The sequence below is a fragment of the Dufourea novaeangliae genome, unplaced genomic scaffold, assembly GCF_001272555.1.
Source record: "Dufourea novaeangliae isolate 0120121106 unplaced genomic scaffold, ASM127255v1 scaffold8, whole genome shotgun sequence".
In the NCBI taxonomy this organism is placed as follows: Eukaryota; Metazoa; Arthropoda; class Insecta; order Hymenoptera; family Halictidae; genus Dufourea; species Dufourea novaeangliae.
In genome coordinates, this window is record NW_015373923.1 from 8,183,123 (window position 1) to 8,208,582 (window position 25,460).

General features: G+C 41.0%; 1 protein-coding gene across 1 annotated transcript in view; it reads left to right on the plus strand.

The window, feature by feature from the left end:
• Positions 1-25,460, plus strand: part of LOC107194777 (nephrin-like) — a 94,780-nt gene that overhangs the window by 46,563 nt on the left and 22,757 nt on the right. Inside the window, exons 9-10 of the mRNA XM_015584470.1 lie at positions 16,147-16,440; positions 20,000-20,320. Coding sequence (XP_015439956.1) covers positions 16,147-16,440; positions 20,000-20,320 — 615 coding nt within the window. The remainder of the gene's footprint in view (positions 1-16,146; positions 16,441-19,999; positions 20,321-25,460) is intronic.

Genomic DNA, 25,460 nt, shown 5'->3' on the forward strand with positions numbered 1-25,460 from the left:
CGGCCACACCAAGTACCATAATCTCCACCGTCAACCCCGATGATCGATCTTCCATCGAGCAGACCGTGGCGCCCGGGTCCAGCCGGTCCGTAGGAGTTACAGGCGTAATCCGGCGTCTCAAGTCCCGTTGTAACTTACGATCGGCCTGACGGCCGGTCTCACCTCGCGCCTCCATATGGCCCAGGCCACGGCAAATCGGCGTGTAATGACCTTAACGCCCGTAAACTGTCCCCGGCTAATCCGCTGGACCGCGCGCGACGCGACCGTACACACGCCGCGACTGGCGAACATCGACACGGAGGAACAGGGGCGGGAGGAGAATGGGATGGATCCGTCTGACACATGCTGGAATTCAGTGCCTGCAGGCACTGGCCCGTACCGTGTATCCGGGGAATGGCCATGTTTGTCGGGTTAAATAGCCGTTCGTGGTGGTTAAAGGCAACTGCTCCGCGGTGTTTGATGAGATTCGAGCCGTGGCGGGATCGCACGGATGGGAACGCAGCCGGATCGCGTGGAATTGTACGCGTGCGCCACGAGGACCATCTGGGACGCGGAGGATTCGCGTGAAGACGATGGACTGATGGGCACGGGACCAATTTCGGGTATTTTGGTCCTTGGTATGTTGGGCAGTTCCACTTATGGACCGAATGAAATCGTGGGATTCTGTGATTTCGACATTTTTCATTGCGTTTAACGATTATTTTGACATGGTTTCGGATATTTATTAACTTGTTGTGTACGGGATATCTTGGGCATTTTAAATGGATATGGCGTCGGCAAAGGGGTTTCAAGAAATCGGTGGAATTAGTCATTTTTTTTTAATTTTTATTTAATCGTTTTTTTTTACTATTCTCTCGATGTCTTACTCGTAAAATATAGTGTTTGTCGATACTAGATATATTTTGAAGGTTAGCAGTAAGAAACAGTAAATATTAAATTTTTTGGTTTAACAATCGGTTTATAAGATTGTATTTTGTAGAAAATAATATAGTTAAAATTTTAATAATTTTAGGTATTACAAAATCATTTAAGTAACTTGCATAACAGAACTCGACTATTTGGAAACTAACATCTCCACTCGAGAAGACTCTTACACTCTTTAAAACGGAACAACTTTTTTAGAATTGATCGACATGACTTGAGTTATTTTATGAAGTTAGAGACATTAGTTTACTAACTGATGTGAAAAAAAATATATATAACTAACATAAATCTTCGATACGTATTTATTAAATTTTCATTATACCCTCAGATAAAAAACTTGTAAAAAACGACCTTTACTGTTTTCTTCTCGATTCCAACTAATTGCAACTTTTTCAATTTTTTTTGACACATCATTTAGTAAACTAGTGTCTAAATTCACAAAAGAACTCGTCATTTGGACCAATTTTAAAAAAGTTGTTCCGTTTTAAAGGGTGCACAAATACTTTTGACACCAACTGTAATATGCAATATCATTGCACCGACACCATCTTGATGCAACGCATATCCGTTGACACGTTCAGCAACGACATGGTATCTTAACGAACCCCTTCCATCAGTCGATCCACCGAACGTCGATACACTTTAATAAACTTCCAAGTAGACGGTGCAACTTTCGAACTCCCGTGGTGGCATCGGCAACTCGTCGAATGAAATTTATCATTTACCCCGGAAACTGGCCGATCGGTCGTCTTCCCGAAACAATTACCAGCGAACTCCGTCCTCCCCCCCCCCCCCCCCCCCCCCCCCGCGCCGATTACCCAACAAAACTGGTCCTGTTCACAGAGTGGACGAGAGAGATCGTCGTTGTCCAGGATACTCGCGACCCCAAAATCCGCTCATCCGTCGAAAAAACAAATCATTCGCTCGAAATTCCGACCGCGAAGTCTGCTCACAAGGGAATGAGGGGGTTGGAAGATCGAAGGACATATACGCGCGCCCCTACCGAATCAGTCGATTCGCCGCACGCTCCACTCCGTTGCACATACATGTCCATGTGTGCGTACATATGTCGTCTATGCAAATCCAACCGCTAAACCCGTCGTAATGATTTAGTGGGTGCCCTTAGTGTCTCCGAAGGAAACTGACGAGCAGTGCCGCGACGCTACCGGTCGTGTTTTGCGACACACGCAAATGTTCCTTTGATAAATTTCGAGGATCCCTCTCGAAACGTTAGAAAGAGGCATTCGTTGAGTTTTCAATTAATTTTACAAGATTTCTTATTGTTGGTAATATATAGGTAATATATAGGTAATATATAGGTAATATATATTATTATATGGACTCGGTTTTCATGAGTACGTTGAATTGAATTTCAGGAACATTAGTGTTATTAATTTCTGTTCGAGCGTAAAAGAAACTGTGTTTTATTGTTGTCAATATTTAACACTTGGGGCGCATATACAGGTAGACGGAAATAGAGTATGTCTTTTACTTCTGGTGAATTGATCAGGAAAGTGAAACAAGTTAGCGATGAGCAGACGAGTAAAATAAACTTTATATGGCCAGACAAGGGCAATGGGCTGATCATTTCGAGTAAGTGGTATGAGGTGTGTCTATAGTCAGACGGGAGTAACGCGATCTTCTTTTAATAAGATAAGAGTGGTGAGTTTAGTTATGGCCAAACAAGAGTAATTCGATCTGGTAGTCGTCAGAAAAATGGAAAAATAATATCTTGTACTGATTAGATCAGTATAATAGAATTTGATGCTAATTAGACTAGTCTCATGGAAGTACTGCTCGTACAGATGGAACAGATTCTAGTACTAGTCAGACACGTGTAGATGACTCTAACACTGGCCAGACACGGGTAGTTGACTCTAGTACTGGTCAGAAACAGGCAGTTAACTCTAGCACTGGCCAGCCACTTGTAATAGACTCTAGAGCTAATTAGACAAGTGTGATATAGTACTGGTTGGACAATTGAATTGGGACCTGAGAGATTAGTCAAGCTCGTGTACTACTACTAAAGGGTTATATACTCGTATATCAATAAATAAATAAATAAAATGTAGCAGGCTTTCTCTTACGCATCACTAGATTATGGAAGTTCAAGTTAATGCAAGAAAATAAAAGTTTTACTAAAGTTCAATACTTTTCGTATATTATTATCAACGTGGTAAAGCCTTCTAGTGTAAAATTTCAAATTAAGTCCCATTGCAATTTTTAGACATTACCCTAAACACATTAGCCAGGTAAATAAAATACTTGACTGGTCACTAAACTTCAGTCCCTTAACATCGAAAATGCAATGAAAAAATGATTTTAACCAAGATTAATACTGTTCACGTATCATTATCAACATGGCAAAGCCTTGCATACTGTAACATTCAAAATTCTATCCCGTTTGAATTTATAGAATTTAGCTTCGAAAATTACGAATTCGCATAAACATCCACTGTCTACTGTATCAGACAAGTGAAAAGGATCTTCCCATCCTCTATCATGAATCAGACGTTAATAGATAACGAAAATAGGAGTAACATCTGCCCAGATACGTAGAAATAAACTGTACACAAGGTAAAACAAGAATAAAGAGTGATGGCAGCGAGCATATTTACAGAAAGGTGCACAGTACACCCGCCCTTTCACCCACCATCTACAGCAGTGATGGGCAACTTAGCGCCCGCCAAACTTTGAATACTACTTAATATAAAGGCACCATTTTTAGCCGACACAAGATCAGGTTGCTTCTATCTGTTTTGAATAAACAGAAACATAAATGATTATTAATCTATACGAGTGATACGCTAGTTTAGATTAAAATCTGCGAAAAGGGTCAAGGAATCCCAATACGCAAATATGTCGTTACGTTTCCTGCCTCGCGTCGCCTTCACAGAAGCCCGCGGCTGCCCGCCACTGATCTACAGTGATCACCCTGTGACAAATTTCACAGCGAAAGCTTGCAAAAGCGGCGCCAGATCGACACCAGAGATAGACTCGTGATTATTCCGTCCCGAAGAAGAAACACAGGATTTAATTCGAGAAGCATTACGCGAACGTTTAACTAGGGGGTGGGGGCTGGCAATGGGAGTGCGGAGGCTGTTCTAAAGTCGCGAGGGCAGGGTTTAATGGCTCCTCAAACCCGTGAGCCTCGAAGAACCGACCGAACCACTCTGTCTTTCCCTCTCCCACTCCCGCAAAACAATCAACATTATTCCAGCGCAACAAGCTGTCCACTTGACCGGAGGCTTTTCAGGCTTGCCCCCGAGGCGGCTGCTGCACCCCGGGACCATTTACCAAACTCGACGGAAACTTTTTCACTCGGTACCGGTGGCGCGCATAAATTAACGGCGCATTAACGCTCGACGTCCAACGGCACGAATTTCTCCCACCCCCCTCCCCCCGACGCCGGTTATCCGGCAATTATTTTCGTTTTAATAACCCCTTTTCGGCACGGTGAACGCCGGCCTGGTTCGCATTTAATCCCCATTTTCTTTGTCCCATCCAGCTTCACAGGAGAGAGGACAGAGGAGGAGCAGGGGGTGCCATTTTACAGGCAACTAAGCGGCTTAAGATCCCAAGCCGAAGAAAACCGGGCTCCTTTTGCCTCTCGGCGCATAATTATGTGTCCTAAAACTGAATTGAAATCTTAAGCTTCGTTACCGGTATAAATGGACCCCGAAAATTTTCATCCCCTTCTTCGACTCACCCTTCGTCGCATCCCCTGCGTTCGTTGTAGCGCAATCCGGCTCTAGCCGACAATTTGCATCTAAATTATTAACGGGCCAGACACAAAGCTATAAAAGTGACCTAATTTGATTGGAAAGCGAAGTCACTGTCCTTGGAAAATTACTTTGTTCGCGGAATTACTGTCCCTGACGTTGTGACACGATGATTCGCGTTATACTAGCGGCCGAGTGCTTGCGGAACCGCGTGGATAATAGGTTTTGCAACGGGGATTGAGTTGAAAATAATGGGACGCGGTCAGGAGACGGAAATTGAGGGATGAGATTTTATTGGTCGATGCGCGAAGTTCGGGAGGTAATCGTATTGGGGGTTAATTGGGGAAACTTCGGTTTTGAATGAGACCCGAAGACTTTGTTGAATTTCTGGGACGGAAGGGTTGGACGTGTTCGGGTTATGTTGGCCGGAGGAGAGTTGGATATGTGGAAATTACGCTCGGTTGCGTTTAATTAAGCAAACTGAAGGGGCCACCGATTTGAAGTGGAGAGTAGATAAAAATAGTTCGATTATGGAAAGCGATGTGGTGTAATTTAGAGTCCGAATGTACTTTATAAGTGACTTGTTTTTTTTGCAGTGGTGCATTAAATTATTCGTAGCAGTGTAAATTAGGTCGTGTTCACGTATACCTAATTAGTTCCATTAAATCTTGTTTATTCGCCTCCAGTTTTACCTGTATGCGTCTTGATGTTTGGAAAATCGTCTGGTCAATCATTTAACCGTTCAGTCCGTACGTCGTACGGTCAACGTGAAAAGTGCAAGAATGGTATAACAGTTATTTAGAGTTGCATCCTGTTACCGTTTATTTTAACTATTTGATACATTTGTTGAAATGAGATGTGCCTGATCTGTAGGGCGGTTACTCTAGTTCCCACTGCTTTCTGTATGACTCTAGTCGACGTAGTAGGAAGGCAGGATTCATGCCTTCGAGCACAGAGTGAGCAGGATTTGTTAAGAGAATGCAGACAATACTGGTAGAAATATGGTATATTCAAAATTATGCCCTGCGTTTAACTACAATCGAATTCTCGCGATTGACGTTCGGAATAGTTCGGTCCGTCAAGGTATAATACGTCAAAGGTTCTATTAGGTCCCACATAAAATTAAAATCGTACAAATATTTATTGATCTTCTTGACACCCCTAAATTTCGAAAATTCAGATACACACTATAAATGCATAAAGTCCGCAAACTATATATCACTCATTCGACCTTTTTCATTCCCAGATGCTTCCTAAAATAATTTAATATGCCCTCGTAAATTATTCTTTATTACTTTCCAACCACTCATATCCCCAGGCCCGTTAAATAAATTATCTCTGAATAATACGATTCCAATATTGTAATTGATGTTTCTTCCATTATCATACGATACGGACAGTTGCTAGAGTGGTTTATCCGACAGCCAAGACCATTAGAAGGGCCGTCGGTTCGTCGTTGAATTACTTTTTAGCATAAGTTTCGCCCAGCCACCGTGTCTGTTTAATCGCGACTGGAGTAACGTCGAGGGTTACCCGAGACATATTTTCAGGATTTTCAATCCTGGTTGCGCCGTGTCGTTCATAAATACGACACGAAGGAATTCCTTCTGTCAAAGAGGAGGAACGTAATTACGGGAAAAACGAACGTCGACGACGCAGCTTTGACCTTTTCCGGATCCGTGGACATCGATCCGTCTGGAGGATGTCTAAACGTATTAGAGGGCACGATCCTGTTAGACGTCGCGACGCGGCTCTGTGAATTTTTAAGGGCTGTCACATTCCGCAGCCTCCGCGAGCCGACTCGGTTATCGACAGTCCGCCATCGGCGCGTCGAGATATCCTCCCCCGGCAATCGCAACACTGATTCCGCCCCTTTTGCCTCGTCTTTCTGCAGACCGACTCGTTTCAATTAAGGGAGGGGAAAAAAGATTGTGGTTTTGATGAGCGCAACGAACGTCGGAAACCGAAGAATCGAAGAGAAATTGTTACAGACTTTGTCGGGACGTCTGATCGGTCGTCGACCTATTCCACTTAAGATACAATACGATCCATGCAAGCCTGCAAATAGAACTATTCACGTAGAATAACGATAAGTAGGATCATAAGTATGGGTACGTTTATCGAAAGGAAACTTCGTGAGACACTACGAAATTGTTGAAAAGGTTTGAAATGGATATTAGATAGAAAATATGAAAAGTTAATTGGAATTATTTATGTTCTCACCGAGTAATATACTTCGTTTTTGGCACATATTATATTGAATATTATATGAATTATATTAGTCAAATTAAATAGACATTATAGACGTTTTTCATTGACAAAGAAGTGTTACATACATGTAATATTTATTAGACAATTATTATATCGAATTTGAAGGTGACTCTTCGAAGGCACTTTTCGCCGAATATTTTCAACACTAAGTAGTATTTTTTATCAATAAGCTCTCTTGACTCTACATCTATTAAAAGTTACTATTGAATTAACGAAATAAATTACATTTGTGGAACCACGGTACCGTAGATTGGCTGTAATACAGTACGAAATATTTTTTTGTCTTAAATTAGACTTCGTTTGGTGATTGAGTCATTATTTTCGGCTTAGAAAATATTTTATACTAGTAGAACCAATCTGTAAACGGTATATCTGGCTGATCCTTTGGTCACACTTTTGGCACGATTCTCTGCAGCCTCACTACCAATTATCCCAATCATATCTTATTTTACCGATAAGCTTTCAAATGCACATTCAAATTTCTGCCATACCGTCTATACAAGATTAGAAGTAACTATTACATACTCACAGATATAATATTTTATTTCGTAATTTAGAGTACGTAGCCATATGGCAAAAGTGGCCATGAAACGGTTAAAAAGTACCTTGAAACGAGTACAGTACACTGTATAATTTTTCATCAAAGAGTGAAGTTATGTTAACAATGTTAATTCATAAAACAGAAGTACACCTATCAGTAAAATCGATCTATTCCACATGAAACAACTTAATATGACCATAAATTCTTCCAAAACACCCCACAATCAACATCCGAAAAGTGAACCATTTACCCAGAAACTCGCTTATCCGCCCGACGATCCTGTCCCCCCGATTAATTCGAACGATTCCACTTCGCTCTCTCGACCTAATTGCAGCCCCGTCACGGACGATCAAGCCGAATTTCACGGAATTTCCGCCGATACGATTATTATCCCGTCGTCGTCGACCGCCCCAGGAGGGAGGAAGAGAAAGATGTTGCCCCTCCGGAGCTGCCTTCTCGAGTCCATTGAAATCTTTCGAGGAAAGTGGATCCGTGTTTCCAGGTCAGCTCTCCTCCTCGAGGACCAGCAATCGTCGCTAGCGACGCATCGAGTCCCAGTTCTCGATTTTTCAAGGGAAATTATCGGTGGCGGCGGTTCAATTAACCTTTCGATTCCCATTCGAAGCGTGGACCGTCGTTGTTGACGCGTTCGCCACTCGAAATTTATTCGCTCTTCAGAACGTTTTAGAAAGAATTTACGCGTGTGCCTGTCTCCGAGAAAATGGGATGTATTATGGTAATCGTCGGCACTACGGCGGGAAAATACGGAATTCAATGATCCTCGGCTCGGTTCCGCCACCGTTTCGCTCACACGCCGTTGCACACGTGTGTTTGCGTCACTGTCCCGTCCCGCGAAAATTCCGCGCACGTATGCACTTCCGTGCAGTTTGTACCTTTGCGCGTCGATTAAACCTTAGGAGGTACCCCCGGCGTATCTCCGACCCAGTATCGTCTAGGTGTCCTCTTCCCGCGATATACGCTTCCCTCTTCTGCCGGCTAATTGCAAGGAATTTCGCGACAAGGAACCATGAACCCGCCAGCGTTACCAACTACCGGAAAATTTTAGGTTTTTGCCGCTCACGGCATATTTCACACTTTTATTATTCTGTAATTGTACTGAGTAGATTGGAGTAACGTACTGACGAATGAACAGTTAGGAGATTTTGTCACTACTAGAATCGAATTTTATATGATAGTGATATTGATAAATATTTAAAAGACGAAAATTAGATTTCTTAATATCTGTACCTTCTTATAACGTAAAGATTGCAATTTGAAAAATTGGAAAAATGTAATTAATTGAACTTCCGAAAAGCACCCACACATGATGACACTGGCCTTGATATATGTTATTACCTTTCCGAGTAAGCTTCAAAAGGTTTAAAATGTCGATCATTGGTTATTACAGAATTATTAACAAAGAAAGATTGGAAAACGTAACGTTATGTTCCTAGGAATCTCTATCGCAGCTCTTGAGAGCAGAATATCACTCGTGGCCCCTCGTCGTAGGTAAGGGAAGGATATAAATTTTTGTTGAACTTTATGAAAGTTACTTAGCCACGTTGAATGGATAAAATACGTAACTTAATCATCAGTCAGCAGTTCAGTCGTATCAAAGAGCTTCTTGGGGACAAGATGCACCAAGAAAGCGTCGCCTGGCTTCGTTTAGTTCCTTAGTCGGGAACAGTCACGGACTTATGAAGGCTTCTATTTATACAGCATGATAAATTACAAGAGTTCTGATATAGAAGTACCAAAGAGACTGACTAGTTAAGGCTTGTTTAACTGCTCGATCGATAAATTATCTTGGCTCTAGACGAGAAACGTTTTACCATGTTGCAGCATCCATTAATAGTTAATTAATGTAACTGATTAAGCGACTGCCGGCGTATCAATGTTCATGCATCATCTAAAGTCAGGAGCCATCCATAATGTATTCGATATCTGCGTATGCATAATCTACAGATAAATTGTTGTATCCTGGTTACAAATCAATCAAGTCTGATCAACTTTCAGGAAACCATCGATCTTCAACTGTTGTCTCGTTCCCAGAATTATTTCAAATAAACGATTTCTGATGGAAGAATTAAATTACTTTTCATGCAACGTTCACAGGATAATTATTATGCTTCATTAAATTAACTTTATATTCCATCTTTATTCTTTAGTTTTTATCAGTGAACTAACACACAAGTCGTGAATTGATTACTTTACTTGTGTATAATTTTTCATTCGATAGCTGTTACTTTTCGTGATTGTTTCTTCTATCTCGTAAACAATTAAATTCAAATAATTTATTCATCAGTGTATGTATACACTTTGCATATAAGTTGTGCATATGATTTATTTTTTCCTGTGTATTCTTGATTTACGATTGAGAGTTTTATAATAACGCCCTAATAATTTTCCATTATGAGATTCATCATTAAGCTATGTTTATTCAATTCACGTGAAATTGTTGAACGTTCAACTGCAATCTATGTTTCATCAGAACTTCAGAAGATTATCTTTCATCCCGGTTAATCCACGCACAGAACTATTCTGTTAGATTTACTTGGAAGTTTGATAATAATGTACTGTCCCACATTCTTGTTGCAGACTTTCCTACGGGAACTATAATGCTAGCCTTACGTGAGCGTAGTATTCATATGACTCGATTTGAGCGCGGAGGAACTTGTTGGAATCGGAAAAGTTTCATCCGTTTCTTCCTGGATATAAAGGAAACTAATTGTCCAGTCTCGTTTCCTTCCTGCTACTGATTTTACTAGACATCCGAATGCATCATTTTCCTGGACATTCCCCAAGAAAATTAAATTCTTGTTAGATGTTTAAAATCAACTACAGATTAAAGATAAATATTATTATACAGTAATATGTGTTTCGAATATTCCTTCGAAACAGGTATTTTTCATTTATATTATATTAATGAAATTATATATTAATATTAAATTAACTCTATGTACGTTAATTTAATGAACGATAACTGTAGAAACTTTCTTGGAATAGTGGGGATAACACCTGGACAATAATCGTGTAGAACAAGCCAGACGATAATCGAGAGGAGTCTGTACATACTTTGGACTCACGTTCAATCACTTCCCCCTACGGATACCTCAGACTCACATTCAAATACGTTCAATTAATTTAATTACTTTCTTCAACATGGACGACAACTCGTAGGCCGTACAGTTTCCTCAAAACACAACCACGAAGAAGCCAAGAGAGGTCCCATTCCGCTCGCTATTTCGAACAGGACCTGACCCCATCCCTTAGCAATAATATTGTGCCAGTCACGACTGAATTATGCATTCGGGCAACATAAATCGCCCTCGATAGTTAGCAGAGACACTTGGCACGTAGCGGAGCCATAGGCGATGCGTCATTAATGCTTAATGGACAGACATTAATTCGTTATTGTCAGTGGAGGGAACAATCGATAGGAACTTCCGGCGTGACCGACGCCAGCTCCAGGACGTCCGAATCGGAAATCGAGACGATATAGAGTACGATTACGGTGGAAGAAAAATGGCGGACACCTGACAACGCCGATGACAAGACGAACGATGTCTCGAACCAACAACTTCGGACACTTGACACATTATCTTATCGGAGGGCGATTTAATAGGTTCCTTGGACCGAACCAATCACAGTAAAAATCGTAAAGCAACAGAACACCCCAATTTAATTCTTATTTAATCTTTAAGTTCTTGGTTCGTGGCAGCATTTCATTGTAATATACAGTAAATCTTTGATGAGTATTCGAACGTTAAGCAATTCCAAAATCATTGGGACCTCCTCTTGTCAGTTCCGCGGAGCCTTCGAGCACTCATCGAGGATTTACTGTAAGTGGTACTACAAAGTACCGTCAGGACATAAACGGCAAAATCTTGACTTGACTTCGATCCACAGAACTCGTAACCGAAGTCTCGATCCCTGTAGTAACTCAATCACGCGGTATAGGGCACCGAGAACGTTCCTCCAGACACAGGACGCCGGTTCTAACCCCCTTGTTCAATATTTAAAAGCCCGCTCGAACGGAGAGGCTGCGCAAGTTCGCCCCTCGGGACTGTCAATAAACGTTGCGAGACTGGAACGGACGAAAACGTACACAGGACGACGCTTCTCGGCGCCTTGCGTCAAAATTAAATGGGACAGAGTATACGCGACCGGATATTCTGCATCAATCGATCGTTCGCATCGATTGGCAAATAAAAACGCGCAGTAATCCCGTAGGCATCCTTCCGTAGATTTACGAGTAACCAATCAGGAGGAGGCACTGGATTGGGAAGAGGAACGCAGCGCGTGAAGGAAAGGATTTAGGCTATACAGTAAATCCTCGATGAGTGTTTAAAGGCTTTTCTGTACTGTCAAGAAGTCCCCAGGTGTAACGGTGACTTTTTAATGAGGTTAAGCACAGTGATAGAGCTTAGAATTCTAAAGCCAATTATATTTATTTCAGTTGCATACAGCCATTAGTTTATGAAATATTCAATGTTGAGTGCTGAGGAATTTTGTTACTTGCAAATTGCTTTAGCAATAGCTCTCTTAGATCAATAGCACAAAAAAGATACGAAGGTAGTTACACATTTTTCGTTGTATTAATATAAAATGAAGTTAAACAATGTTTAACAGAGCGTTCTTATGTATAAAACATTCGGCACTGCATCAGTTATGGTTGTAGGATTCCACATACACTTCAATAACATAATTTCGATTTATATCTGAACCACCCCCTACCCCCATATTTAACAAACAAAATGTCACCAATAGATCAAAATCATTTACGCGAAGACAATGCAAAAACATAGAAATTTTATTTTGATGGATCTAGAGAAGGTTTTAGTTAATCCGATGAATTTTCCATCTATGAATTGCATAGATAAATTAACCATATAATTACTAGGAAACTTATTGCGACATTGTTCAAACATCAAGATTGTAATAACATAATTAGTTATGCAATTCGTGGACATAGAAATTTAATTATTTATTGATTTATGAATCGTAGTCTAAGAAGTTCTCGAAACTAACAACTATATATATTAATTTCTAAACAAAGAAAAACGGGACATTCCGTGCAAAACATCGAGAAAAAGCATTGTTTTCCGTGGTTCCTAAGCACCCCCTTCTCCAGCTTCAGCCAATGATCGTCTGGTCTTCATCGACGAACGAGTCGATCGTTGTTCCCAGCAGTTTCCACGATTGTCATTCAACCAGGACGATGGTGCACGGAAACGAAAGATGCTCGGTGCAACCTGACAAAAGATCCCCATGCGAGCGCCTTCTGCTCAGTTCAGAAGAAGAGACTAGACGCGGAATGACGAGGATAGACGAAAGACGTAAGAGAGACTGTGAACAGAGAGGCTGACCTTCCATTGATTAGATCACTCAGGAAATTCTACGCGATATCCGGCACTCGGCTACCGTAACCTCCGCCAGACTGACGTCAAGAACTTTAGCTGGCTTTACCCGGTGGCTCGATGTTCCGTAACGTCGGTGAATGTACTTCGTTGGTTTATTTAAGACGGTGATTTTCGAGAATTTATCGGGTCATTGTATGTGTAACGTCGATCTTGGGTTTGATTTTATGTTAACAGAAACGTACATATATTTTAAATGTGTTTGTGATCTAGTTGGAAAGTGTGTAATTATTTACTGAAGGAAGCATTAAAATAGGATTTTTTTGTATTTTCCAAATGAAAAAGGGTAAACGTTACGTTTAGAGGATGCAGCTCTGATGACAATAACTTTGACGTATGGTGTTACGAACACTCTTCCAGGTAACCCTCAAGAAGTTTTAGCCGTCGATCGTTTTTTATTAAGAAGTTATTAGGAAAAAAATTTACGACATGTTCCAATTATTCCAACTAGTTACTCTAGCCAACTCAGATTTCTATTCTTACTTTCTCTACAATTTTTTTTGCACTATTCAATTGATTTCATTGAATCAGTTACACACAATTTCAATTGTATTGTCTAAGAAAAAGAACTTCAACCTGCCTCTACGTGGATTTTGTTTTCGAAGTTTTGACTCGATATAAAATACTCTAGCAATCCAGAGGATTAATCGATAGGGCAATCAAATAAATTGATAGGGCAAAGTTTAATTAATTGGGTAGATACTGTAAAATCTTTCAGTCGGGGGTAGTGTAATTTTTTTTACAAAAAAAAATTGTATAGAATATATCTCTTGTATTACCAGAGTCATTCAAATTCCATGGAAGATACAAATCAAAGAGAAACGGAGGTGCATTATCGATCATTAATACTTCTCACGATAATAGAATTTTCATCTCCAGTTATACTTGAGGTAGCGGAACAAAACCCGTCGTGAATCGTCCATAATTATTCGAACGACGCCGCTCTTGTAATCCAACGGAATCCACTGGCCCGGTGAATGGAATTCGCAAAACGCTGACGCGTGTCGTACCACAAAATCACACGTGCAGCACATACCACAAATTGCCACCGTACAAGCCCCGTGAATCTGACGAAATGTTCTCTAAATCTCTGAATATACAGAGTGGCGTGTTAATAACCTATATAGGGTAGGCCGAGGCGAATCGGATAATTTACGTTATATAGTAAAGAAATACTTATCAAAGCTTAGAAAGCTAATTGTGTATTATAAATTCGTAATTACTCCACATTTAACTTGAACATTAATAATAAACAAAATTAAAATAACCTTTCCATTTACTTTAATTGTACAATAAAGTATTCTCAAAATTTCAAAGAAATTGGTTTAATAATTTCTTCACCAGAAATTCATTCATTGTTAACCCATTTACACCAGGCTCCCCCCTTAAGTGTTAAACAAATTACGTTTCTGAGAAGACTACAATTAACATTCTCCAACGACCGTAAACGCCTCCAGGGTTCATTTTCCGGAATTTTATTCCCCATTCGTACCGATAATAAAGATTCATCCCCTTGCTCTGCAATTCCCATTCCCCCCACCCCCTCCCCTCACACTTCGATACATCTCCTCGCTCCTGTATTTTAGCTTCCTGTGCACGCACACCATGTAATATATATTATGTATTATACATATATTACCATGAAATCCGCCGCTGGCAGGGGCTGCGGTTGACAAGGACATGGGAATGACGGGGGCAGCAGCATCGATTGTGATCATTAATGCTTAATCACGGATAGTGCCCCGTAATCGTGTTACCTTTGTCCTGTACGAATATTAGATACTATCCCGGTCGATCACTCACCGTCAAAGTCGCCGTGGCTCGAAAGGCTCGACTTACGCTACGCTATTCAAAGCGGCGAGGAACCCCATACCCCCTCTCGTATGTTACGTGCCACGTATTTTACCTGGGATTAATCCGCTCCCACGATGGACGAGGGAGAAATAATGATACAAAGATTCTTTGTTTCCGAGGAGGGGGTGGGAGGGCAGCTCGCCAGTAACGTAATCAAAGGGCTGAAACTTCGTTAGGAATGGTAATTGATCGGTGCAACAAGTTCAGAGTATCACCTGTAACCTGACTAAGGTGCTTAATGAGATCAGCTTGCCACGGTGTATACGTGAATATTGCTGGAAATGTTTCGAGGTTGCGTACCTCGGTGAAAGGGTGCTTTAGGTTATAGATGTACTTCCTTTTCTTAAATTTTGCGGGATGTATGTTTGGATTTTTAAAAGAAACGTGCGGAAAATGGGAAGCGGTTAACACTAGAATTGGAGAAGATGAACTTGTTTCTCGGTCTATTGCATTGGTGCAAGAGAAAGGTTGCTGAAAATTTGGAAATTGGGAAATTAACAAACTTCTTCACTTATATTGTATTGCCATAAAAGTTACGAAGAATGGCAGGAAATACAGTGTTGTGAGAATTTAATAAGTTTTTATATTAGTTTACGGACCAGTCGTTTTGAGTGCTTAGGTTGTACTTCTGTTAAATAGTAACGCCACGATGATAGGCCAAAAATGATAGGGTCACTTTGAACACGTGATTTTAAAGAAATTTATGAACTTTTGTTAAAAATGTAACATAAGGACCTTGTGATGTGTATAAAACAAGAACAAAAATTAGTTTAGAATTTCGAACAAAAGTTTGAATAATTTGAACAATGATTTTTGCAAAATATTGACAACTCTTTTTATAAGAAATTTTGTAACTGTAGACTTTTGTATGGAACGAATGGATCGGAGAGGAGCGGTATGCTTCTAAACTCTAGAAACCTTGGCAACTCCTCCACAACCACTCAGGACCCTTAAAAACAATTAGAATTAGTCAAGAATTTTCTTTGATAACACTGTGCCGAACTGGACGAGCAGCAGTCAGTATTGAACAGTTGAAATAGCAACACCATCCCATAAAACGCGTATCTTATATCAGTATCTGTACATATATTTAATAAAAATATTTTCTACATTTTTACACGACCACCTCCTACATACCTCAAAAAAGAAATTGTCTTCAAATATTCGCCATTTCTTAAACAATGAATATTTTCTTGAAATCTTGAATGGGTACTTTTCTAATATATGTAAGTGTGAAGATGATAAACCTTTTGGGCCCATTAAGTTCGAATACTTTTCTTGTTCACTCTCGCATATAGAAATCGACGTTTTATCATACATTCGATTGTACCATTAAAAATTAAATTAATTCGTGTTGGGAAACCTTGTTGACTCGATCACGGAATGTTAGTTAACAAAGATGTTTGTTTTCCAGTTGCTCCGGTCTGTCATCATGGTCAACTGAAAGTCTTCGGTGTGGCCCGACAGGAAACCACAAGGATACCGTGCGAGCTCGAGGCAAATCCATCGGAAGTATCGTTTACATGGAAGTTTAACAACACCATGGAGGCGGTAGACATACCACAGGCGCACGTTACCAGCGAACGTACGCGTTCGACTGCGTCTTACACACCGATGACGGAATTGGACTACGGGACCCTGCTCTGTTGGGGCACCAACGATCAGGGCACGCAATCGGAACCCTGTGTTTACCACATTGTGCCGGCTGGTGAGCAAAAATTAAATACTAATCAACTCTGAAAGGTTTGAGTTAGTCCTCTAATAGGAATATCCAATAATTAAAATTTTTTCTGCGTACATCGTCTATCTAGGTTTCTATTCTGTCCTATATCTGGACACCAGAGCCTAGGTGTATTAAGTGACACTTTTCAAATTTTTGAACTGAAAACAATCTATCTCACACCAGTGAAACTACGGATCCTTGTTGACAAAATTTAGATATTAATTGGCAACAGAATTTAACGCACCTTTAAAATAAGTTTTGCATCGATGCAACACTGAGCGTTAAAGAGTTAAATCGTCCACCGAGATAGCTCGCTAAAATCTTCGACATTCATTCGACAACTCGACAATTCATTTTAGAGGAAACCTGCTTCTCTCTTTCGCCGCGATCCTCGGCTCGGTTCCACCGTTCAGGCGATTTAACCCAATAAAAATGTCTGTCGGCCCCCAGCTAATATCACCGCGTTGAAATTTTGTACGCGGTAGATCCGGCGGAAGACGAACCGCCGAGTGCTTTACGGGGGAAAAACTTCGTTTTTAATTATGCAACCGGCCGCGCAACGGAGAGGAAATTAAGATTTTAGTAAATATAAATCGTCGGGATTTACGGCGGGAAGACGAGACCGTACCGTAGCAATCCGCGTGGAGAAGTGTCTCTCGAGAGGGGGGTGGCAGGCTTGATAGACGTAAATTAGATTTAAAAAGTTTCCTCATTATGCAGATTAGAAACAACGACGTCCGTTGCCCGGGCAGCTGGACGCGTCGCGTCGTCGGTGTTCTTTCGCCGGTCTGTCTCGCTTCTCTCTGACCTTTTAACGAGACGCCTGCCCCGAGTTCGTTTGATTCGTTTCTGCAAAAACTATCCTAGACTTTACGGAACCGCTAACGGTGTCAATAATCGCTGTTGGTAATTCGTAATACAATAATTGAGATCATTGATGAGAACATGGCACATACGCCCAAAACGCTATTTCGAGAAAATGGACTTTAGAGTTTTCATTAGAGTATTACTTAAGTAATGCAATTGAAATCAATTTTCTTTTAAAGTATGGTTAACTTGTCCCTCAAACGTTTTGAAAACAGAGGTTATGCTTTGAAAATAATGTTTTAAAACCTAACCAAGACTCTTAAATCGTTATTTCAATATTATGAGACTGATGTAAATGTTGTATCGATAACTATTGAAATGTTTTTATCAGATATAGCATGGTTTCAAGAGAGCTTTAAGGTGATTATAGTAAATTTTTTGAGTGTAGTATTTATTTTTGGAGGGAACACTTGACTTTCTCAAACGAAATCGGGGAGATCTACTTAACATTAATGAAACTACAGGATCTTTATTGAAAAAAGTTAGGCTTAACCAACGACAGAATTTAACGCACTTTTAAAATGAGTGTTGCATCGATGCAACACTGGGCGTTAAATAGTTAGCCTATCGTTACATTAAAACCCGTATGATCACTTAATCATAAATGTCATCCGTGGATACATTTTTCCCGCCACTGTAGATTTAAATCGAAAAACCGAAATTTCTTCGCGACCCAACCAAACATCAAAATACTCGACGAAACAGTAATCCTAACGCGAGGAATACTCGTCGAACGTTGCAACGCTCCGAAGCTTTGTTACGTCCTTCGTCCACTATCCACAAAAAGGTACAATCTTAAAAACCCTCTAAAAACACCAACGGCTCGTATTATACGAAGGACACCGCGGGAGGCAACAGAGAGCTGAAAAGAGAGGAAGCAGCTCGTATAGAGGCGCGTCAATACGCGACAAATGCGGTTTACTGTCGGGCAACGGTTCTAAAACCTCCGAAACGGCGCAATAAAAACCGCTATTAAGGTGAACGTTGCATAAAACCCCCACTCTTGGGTGCGACGTTTCGATTTGAGTGCGCTTGCCTGACCCAAACCAAGCTGCGAGGGGGGCGAGAGGGGCCTGAATGGGAACGAAAACCTGACCGAGCTCGTACCCGGTTGATTAAGGACGACGAAACGCCATCGTTCGCGTAGGATGCATCGGCACTTGGCCACGTACGTGCCTGACGGCTGTCGCCCGGCCCGTCTTTGTATTCCGTTCCCATCGTAAGCAAAACCGTTCCGTCGACGGTCGTTTCAGCAGGCTTCGGCAGCTCGCCTCCATTCCCGTACGCCTTCGACGCAATCACGGCTAACCTATCTCTAAAAGCATCCTCCGGGTGGATACGCGAAACGACGCACGACTCGGTTTCGTTTACTCCCTACGGCGGGAAAGATCTTTACGGGGGACGGGGGACTTTAACTGCTGATTGTTAAGCTTTCTAACTGCTCCATTCGATAGGACGAGAGAAACAAAATGATCTGGTGACCGAATGGCGACCGATGGTGATGATACTGTTTGGGCTAGGTCGTTGGGGATCGAGGACAACAGATGTTGAACGTTAAAATTGAGGGTTTGCGAGATGAAACAAGGGAAATTCCATTTTTAATTGTTCTGTAGTGTAGTTGATAGTTTCTGCATTGAAGTTAAGACGGCAATTTTTGGTCTGATGTTCGCGTTTTTTGGCAGCGATAATTGATAGGAGTTGCTTTCTAAAGTGGAGATGGTACAAGTACAGGTCTAAGTATTGGCTAGTTGAAAGTTTAGGGTCGTGTTTACGGTATTCACTCTAGCTGGAACAGTGAGAAACTACGACTCAAGGTCAAAAATATTTCAACTACATATCATAGGTTTTTCATTTAGGTACATTTAAGATCTTAAAAATCTTCAACAGCTTCAATAAGTCCTGAAGTTATTCGTAATAATTGTACCAACACCGGAAATAATTCTGGTAATTGATCTTCAAGATGGCGGTGAGAGTATTACCAATATCATATCATAATTAAAACACTTTTTGAATTAATAATGAAGCTCTATATGATAGATTTGAAAACATAGATATACATATTCACTGTCCGAAATGTTAGATGCACAGATTAATTTGTGGCCCCAGAATTAATTATTGATTCACCAATTTGCCCGAGATATGGCATAAATGTGTAGAAAGTAATGGGGAATATATTCAAGGTTAAATAATAATAAACACATGTACGAAAAGAAGGCCACGAATTAATTTGTACACCCAATACATAGGTATATGTATGTAAATTTACACGCATACGTATGTACCCCTAGTACCCGTTGATTTTTATGCTGATGACGGATATATCCGACACTGGTATACGAATATCTTATTAGTAATGACGGATATATCCGTCATAATATCATCCCTAAGTATATGTATGTAATTTGTATGTGTGTACCTAAACTAGTACCTGTGGATCTTTTTGCTGATGACGGCTATATCTATCATTGGTATCTCTGGATCTGTTCGTGGCTGACGAATATATCCAACCGTGGATGCGAAAACGTTAAACCGACTCGAATAGTGTAGCTCAAGACTCAACGATACAACACTAAACGTCTTGGGATTAATCGCGTCTCCCAAAGCAAGCAGCTCTCCCATCCGAGAATCTCGATCACCATCCCTCCAACCGAGGCTGACTAATTATTTACTTTTTCAGGTCACCCGGACACTCCGCACAATTGCTCTCTTCTGAACCAAACGACGGACTCGGTGTACGTGGAGTGCACGGAAGGGTTCGACGGCGGTCTGCCGCAGAAATTCACGATACAGGTGGACAGGGAGGCCGGGACCAGCGGTGCGCCATCAAAACCGAACACCACCGTCTACAACCAGACCAGCAAAGTTCCGTCGTTCTCGTTGGACGGCCTTGAGCCCGGGACCAGCTACGACGTCTACGTTTACGCGAGCAACAGCAAAGGTCGTAGCGAGAGGGTCCACTTTCGTGCGACCACCCTGAATCTGCCCGAAAGACGAACAGGTGAGTTGTTCCCCCATCCTCCTCCTCCTTTGAGCGAACGTACGCCCGAAGGACCCAGGAGGGTTGTATACGCGCCTCTTGTGTCTCGCTCGGATCGATCTGGACACGATGCCTGGACTTGCTCGTCGACGCGTAACTCGACGATGCACTCTCTTGCGATTTTCCTTTGAGCACTGTCTGCTACGCTGCACGGCCTTGCATCGTAGAGCTCACGTGATTATCTATTATATTTCATCTTAGTAACTGCTCCCTGATCCTCGTGTCTTTCCATCTGTGGATCCCGTACTTCCATACGTTTCGACGTCCTCCTGGTTGGTCCTCCTTTCGCGTGTGCGCAATACACCTAATCCTCCTTGGACAGGACCATGTCCCTAAGACCTTTGTTTGCAAACCGCGGTGGACGATAAACGCTGTGATACGCGTGTCGATCGGTCTTCTATTGGACGGATTCTTGCGCTCGGAAAGTTGGTCGAAGTGTTCTATGAAGAGCGAATAAAGGTGGAGCGATGGCTCTTCGAAATTAATGATTACACTGCTGGGAAGAATTAGGGGATCGGTAATATTGCGCCACTACTAAACGAAAGGAAAAGAGCAAGAGCTGTAGGTTTGTTAAATTGAAATCTTTTCCGTCCAGTGCTGTCACTATTAACACCTAGTTATGTGAATAACTTTTCGGTGATTCTATAACAAAGAGATTGCGGTGCATGATCCTCTAATTGTTTTGAGCAGTATATTTTGTAATGACACTTTGAGTTTGCTTCCCAATCGATAACCGCCACTTGTGGACAATAGTATATGTTGTTTTAGTAGATAAAAATAGAATTTTTGGTATACATTCGATACGTGTTCGTCTACTATTGACGGTAGTTTGTGTTTGTTTGGAATTCGTTGTCTCTACGAATTTGTTGAAGATGTAAGATTTACTCGTACCTTAAAATCATTCTTTAGATCTGAAACTGACTAGTCCTGGATTCCAGACCTCGGAATCCAGTGACAGTGGTAAACGTATGGAAGCTAACATTCTGTAACCCAAGTAATCCAGAATTCACCGAATCCAAAATTCCAGATCCCAGAATTCAATGACAGTAAAGGGAAATTCAATGATCTGACTAATCATTTGGAACGTAAGCAATCCAAAGTTCTAGAACCCAGAATGGAACAACAATAATGGAAAATTGGTATTTCATATTGTGCAATCCAATTAATCATCTATAACCTAAGTAATCCTAGATTCCAGATCCCAGGATCCAACAACAGAGTTGAGAATGAGAAGTTACTACCTGATACTCTATGGCCTAATCGTCTGGATCCTAAGTAATATTCTAGAACCCAGAATGGAACAATAGTAATAGAAAACTAGTATTTGATATTCTGCAGTTAGTCATCTAGAACCTAAAAAATCCTAGATTCCAAAATTGAACGATACTTGAAAATCTCAGAATTTATACCCAGAAGAAGATGCAGTTTGAAGTCAAAAGTTCCAGGATCAGAAACCGATAATTCCTTCAGTGACACAGGCGTCATGTTGCAGCGTTTACTCGTGTTCCTATCCTAGACCTGCGATTAGGCGCTTGACACAGGTCGACTTGGTCCCACCCGTCACCGATCCCCAGGTGGCTCGATGAACTTTCGGTCCCTGTCGAACTCGATTACCGTCTTTCGTGCTCCGTGACCCGTGTTCCATCGCTAGCTTTAAGTGCATCGTTGCATCCGAAACGAAAAAATTTAAATACACAAGGCATTAGACAACATAGTAAAATCCTATTTGTCACATGCCAAAGGACAACCGAGTAACTCAAATTTGTAAAGTAGGCTAAAAGGTATGTAGATGTCTGCTCTATTTCTTTGTACAGTGACTGCATTTTGCATATCGTTGTATCAACTTCGTTATTTTATGATGCAGAAGTTTCCTTGAATGACTTCAGTTGCTTAGCTATCGCTGATTTCGATTATTCGTCATCTGGCTTGTAGTCCTTGATTAGGCGACAAATGGTTTCCGCTTGCTTTTTCATTTCCAGAAATTTTCGTCTCACGGTACTTTAAAAATGAGGAGACATTTAATGGATAGGTAATTAAATCTAATACGTTATAAACGACGAAAAATCGAGAGTAGACATGACGACATTCATCCTTGCAGATGACGAAGAATTGAAAACAGAGACTGCTACTTAGCTCGTACGTCACTGTTAGAAGTTTCTTCATCAAAATATAAGAACGTCAACGGCGACTATACAGAAGGATATAGTAGCTCTGTAGGTACATGTAGCCAGTGATGGATTAATTTCTTCTTTCACCATTTCTTCAATAATCAACGATCAAATCTTGCTCTTCGAGCATGAATCCTGAATAAATATGCCACGCACGGTCCGCAACGTAGATCTTGAAGTTCGAAATTAATATCACAGAAAATTGCTCCTTTCATATTCGAAAATGACGACAGATCAATATGGAGACCAAAATTCTTTATTTCTAGGGGTAGCACGATTTGCATTGATATCGGAGCGAAGGAGAAATTGATCGCTACAATTGGTGATGTGATTTATTACGGTAATTAATCGACAGTGATGGATTTAATTAATGGGGGCCGATTACGGTAATTAATTTCATGGCGTTCGTCCATGGATTTAATCAGGCTGGACCTATTTTGATCGAAACCTTTGGAAGCTAGCTAACACTCCCGGTGATCAACGCTCTTCAATGAGGCCGGGGTTAGTCGGGATCGAGGCGATTAGGTCGAAGGACAGATTCGAGGTTCATGGACATATAAATTCAAAGCTGGATAACAGTTTGATTCAGGCTGGATCGACAGATAGAGTCTGACTGGATCGAAGGATAGATTCCAGATAGATCTACAGACAGATTGCAGGTAGATCTATGGATAAATTACAGGTAGATCCAGGGATATAGATTACAGGTAGATCCACGGATATAGATTACAGGTAGATTGACGGATAGATTACAGGTAGGTCGATGTATAAATTACGGGTAGAACTATGGATAGATTACAGGTAGTTCGATGTATAAATTACGAACATAACTACAGATAGATTCTACGTAGATATACGAATAGATTTCAGATAGATCGACGGATAGATTTTAGATAGATCGACGGATAGATTTCAAATAGATTATATGTACATCGACGAATACATTACAGGTAGATCGAAGTACACTCAGATTTTAGAATCGTTCACCCTCGAATTAACGAAGTTTCGCAGCGCTAACAAGGGAATCTCACGACAGCTATGGGCGTCATCAGTTTTGATGAAATTACAGGCCCGACACGTCGAAAAAGGAAAAGATCTTATATACGCACGGTATATCTTCCGTCGACGGTGATTGAAGATTTAGGGAGCGGTAGGTATTACCCTTAATAAATCTTGGCCAAATGACTGGCGCCTTTCAGCCCGTGGAAAATTGGATCGTCGCGGGGCGGGTCGTATTATTTGAAACTTCTTAGAAAATCGCATTCGAGCACCACCATTGGGAAAAGGACATTAAGAACCGATCCCAACGATTTTCCCCGTGAATTCGATCCAGACTCCTCGTTCGGATTAGTCGTTGCAAAATGGTGGAATCAAATCCTAGTCTTTTATATCCGCCTCTTTATTAGTTCGAGCGACTTTAACGAAAAAAAGATTACATTCTGGAGGGAACATCTTGCAAATTGTACCTTCAGTTGAATCGAACTAAGAGAATATTCTTTAAGTAAATACACAGATGCATTTACAAAATTTTCTTTGTACCAATTTCTTGCCAACTCTGAACAGAGGTAGTATTTGCAAATCACTTCAGAAAGGTCGAAGTAGAATATGTTCCATTGTAATTGGTCCATAAATTAACCCTCTGCAATCGACTGTCCCCTCTAAAGGTATGGAAAATTAGAAATTCCAAGTGGAAAGGGTTAATTTTTACGGATATCTCTAAAAATTTACATACAGTTACTGTATTATTATTACGTAGAAACAGCAATAATGACCATTTTTGCGTCGAAAATTTGTATTAACATTGAACAATTGTTGCAAACTCTGTTACTCTAAATTACTATCCATAATTTCCATAAGTCTTTCTCACTTTTCTGACAAAAATTAAATTTTCGGTCTACACGATATCAGTCAATCTGCAATATCAAATTATAACGACGACCATTCTCTTTCCAAACGCCTAATAAAACGTTAGACAAACACAATACAAGAATATACCAAAAAATAACGTTTTCTTACCAGAACTTAGTGTACAGGCCTATGTCAAGGTATTAGTGTTTCATAATTCCAAGTAAAGTCCTCAACTACTACAAATTGTGTCACCAGAACTTAATTTACGGGTCTATGTGGAGACATTATCTCTTCATACTTTCAGTAAATTTCTCAACTACTATTAATTGTGTCACCAGAATTTAATTTACGGGCCTATATCAAGACATTATTTCTTCATAATTCCAGTAAATTTCTCAACTACTACTAATTCAGTCACAAGAACTTAATTTACAGGCCTATGTCGAGACATTATTTCTGCATAATTTCAGTAAATTCCTCGAATACTACTATTTGTGTCAGCAAAACTTCACGTACGGATCAATGTACGTCGTGACATTATTTCTTCATAATTCCACTAAATTCCTCGACGTTTATCTTGAATCCTACTTTAGGCGCGCTCGACGGGTGCCCTCTACCCAGCACATTTTCGACCGTTTAAGTAATTGAAAATTAAATAGCCGGGGAACGTGCGCGAAGACGGAACGAATTTTCGTCGGACGGAAACAAATGGTAGCGAAGGCGTATATAGGGGTTGCTGGTAGCGCGCAGAGCCTTCGTTTTTTATCGCGAGTGATGTGGGATTCGCGGAGCCGCTTCCGGAGAACGAGGAGCTCCCCTTCAGGGGCTGCCAAAATAATTCTGTCCCGGAGGCTCTGCCAGATTCCGAGCTCATTCTTCCTGCTAATTGCCAACAATTAACTCTGGAACGCGGGGTCAGCTGTCCCGTAAACGGCCTGTGTACAGTACGCGTTAATAATGCGTGGCTAATTGGGGATGCGAGAGGGAAGAGGGTGGATGGCGAACTGGGGGTGGTTGGTGGGCGTTGGGACAGGCTCGGTTTGGCCGCGTTCTCGTCGTCGTTGACTCTGCCTATTTTGCCCGTC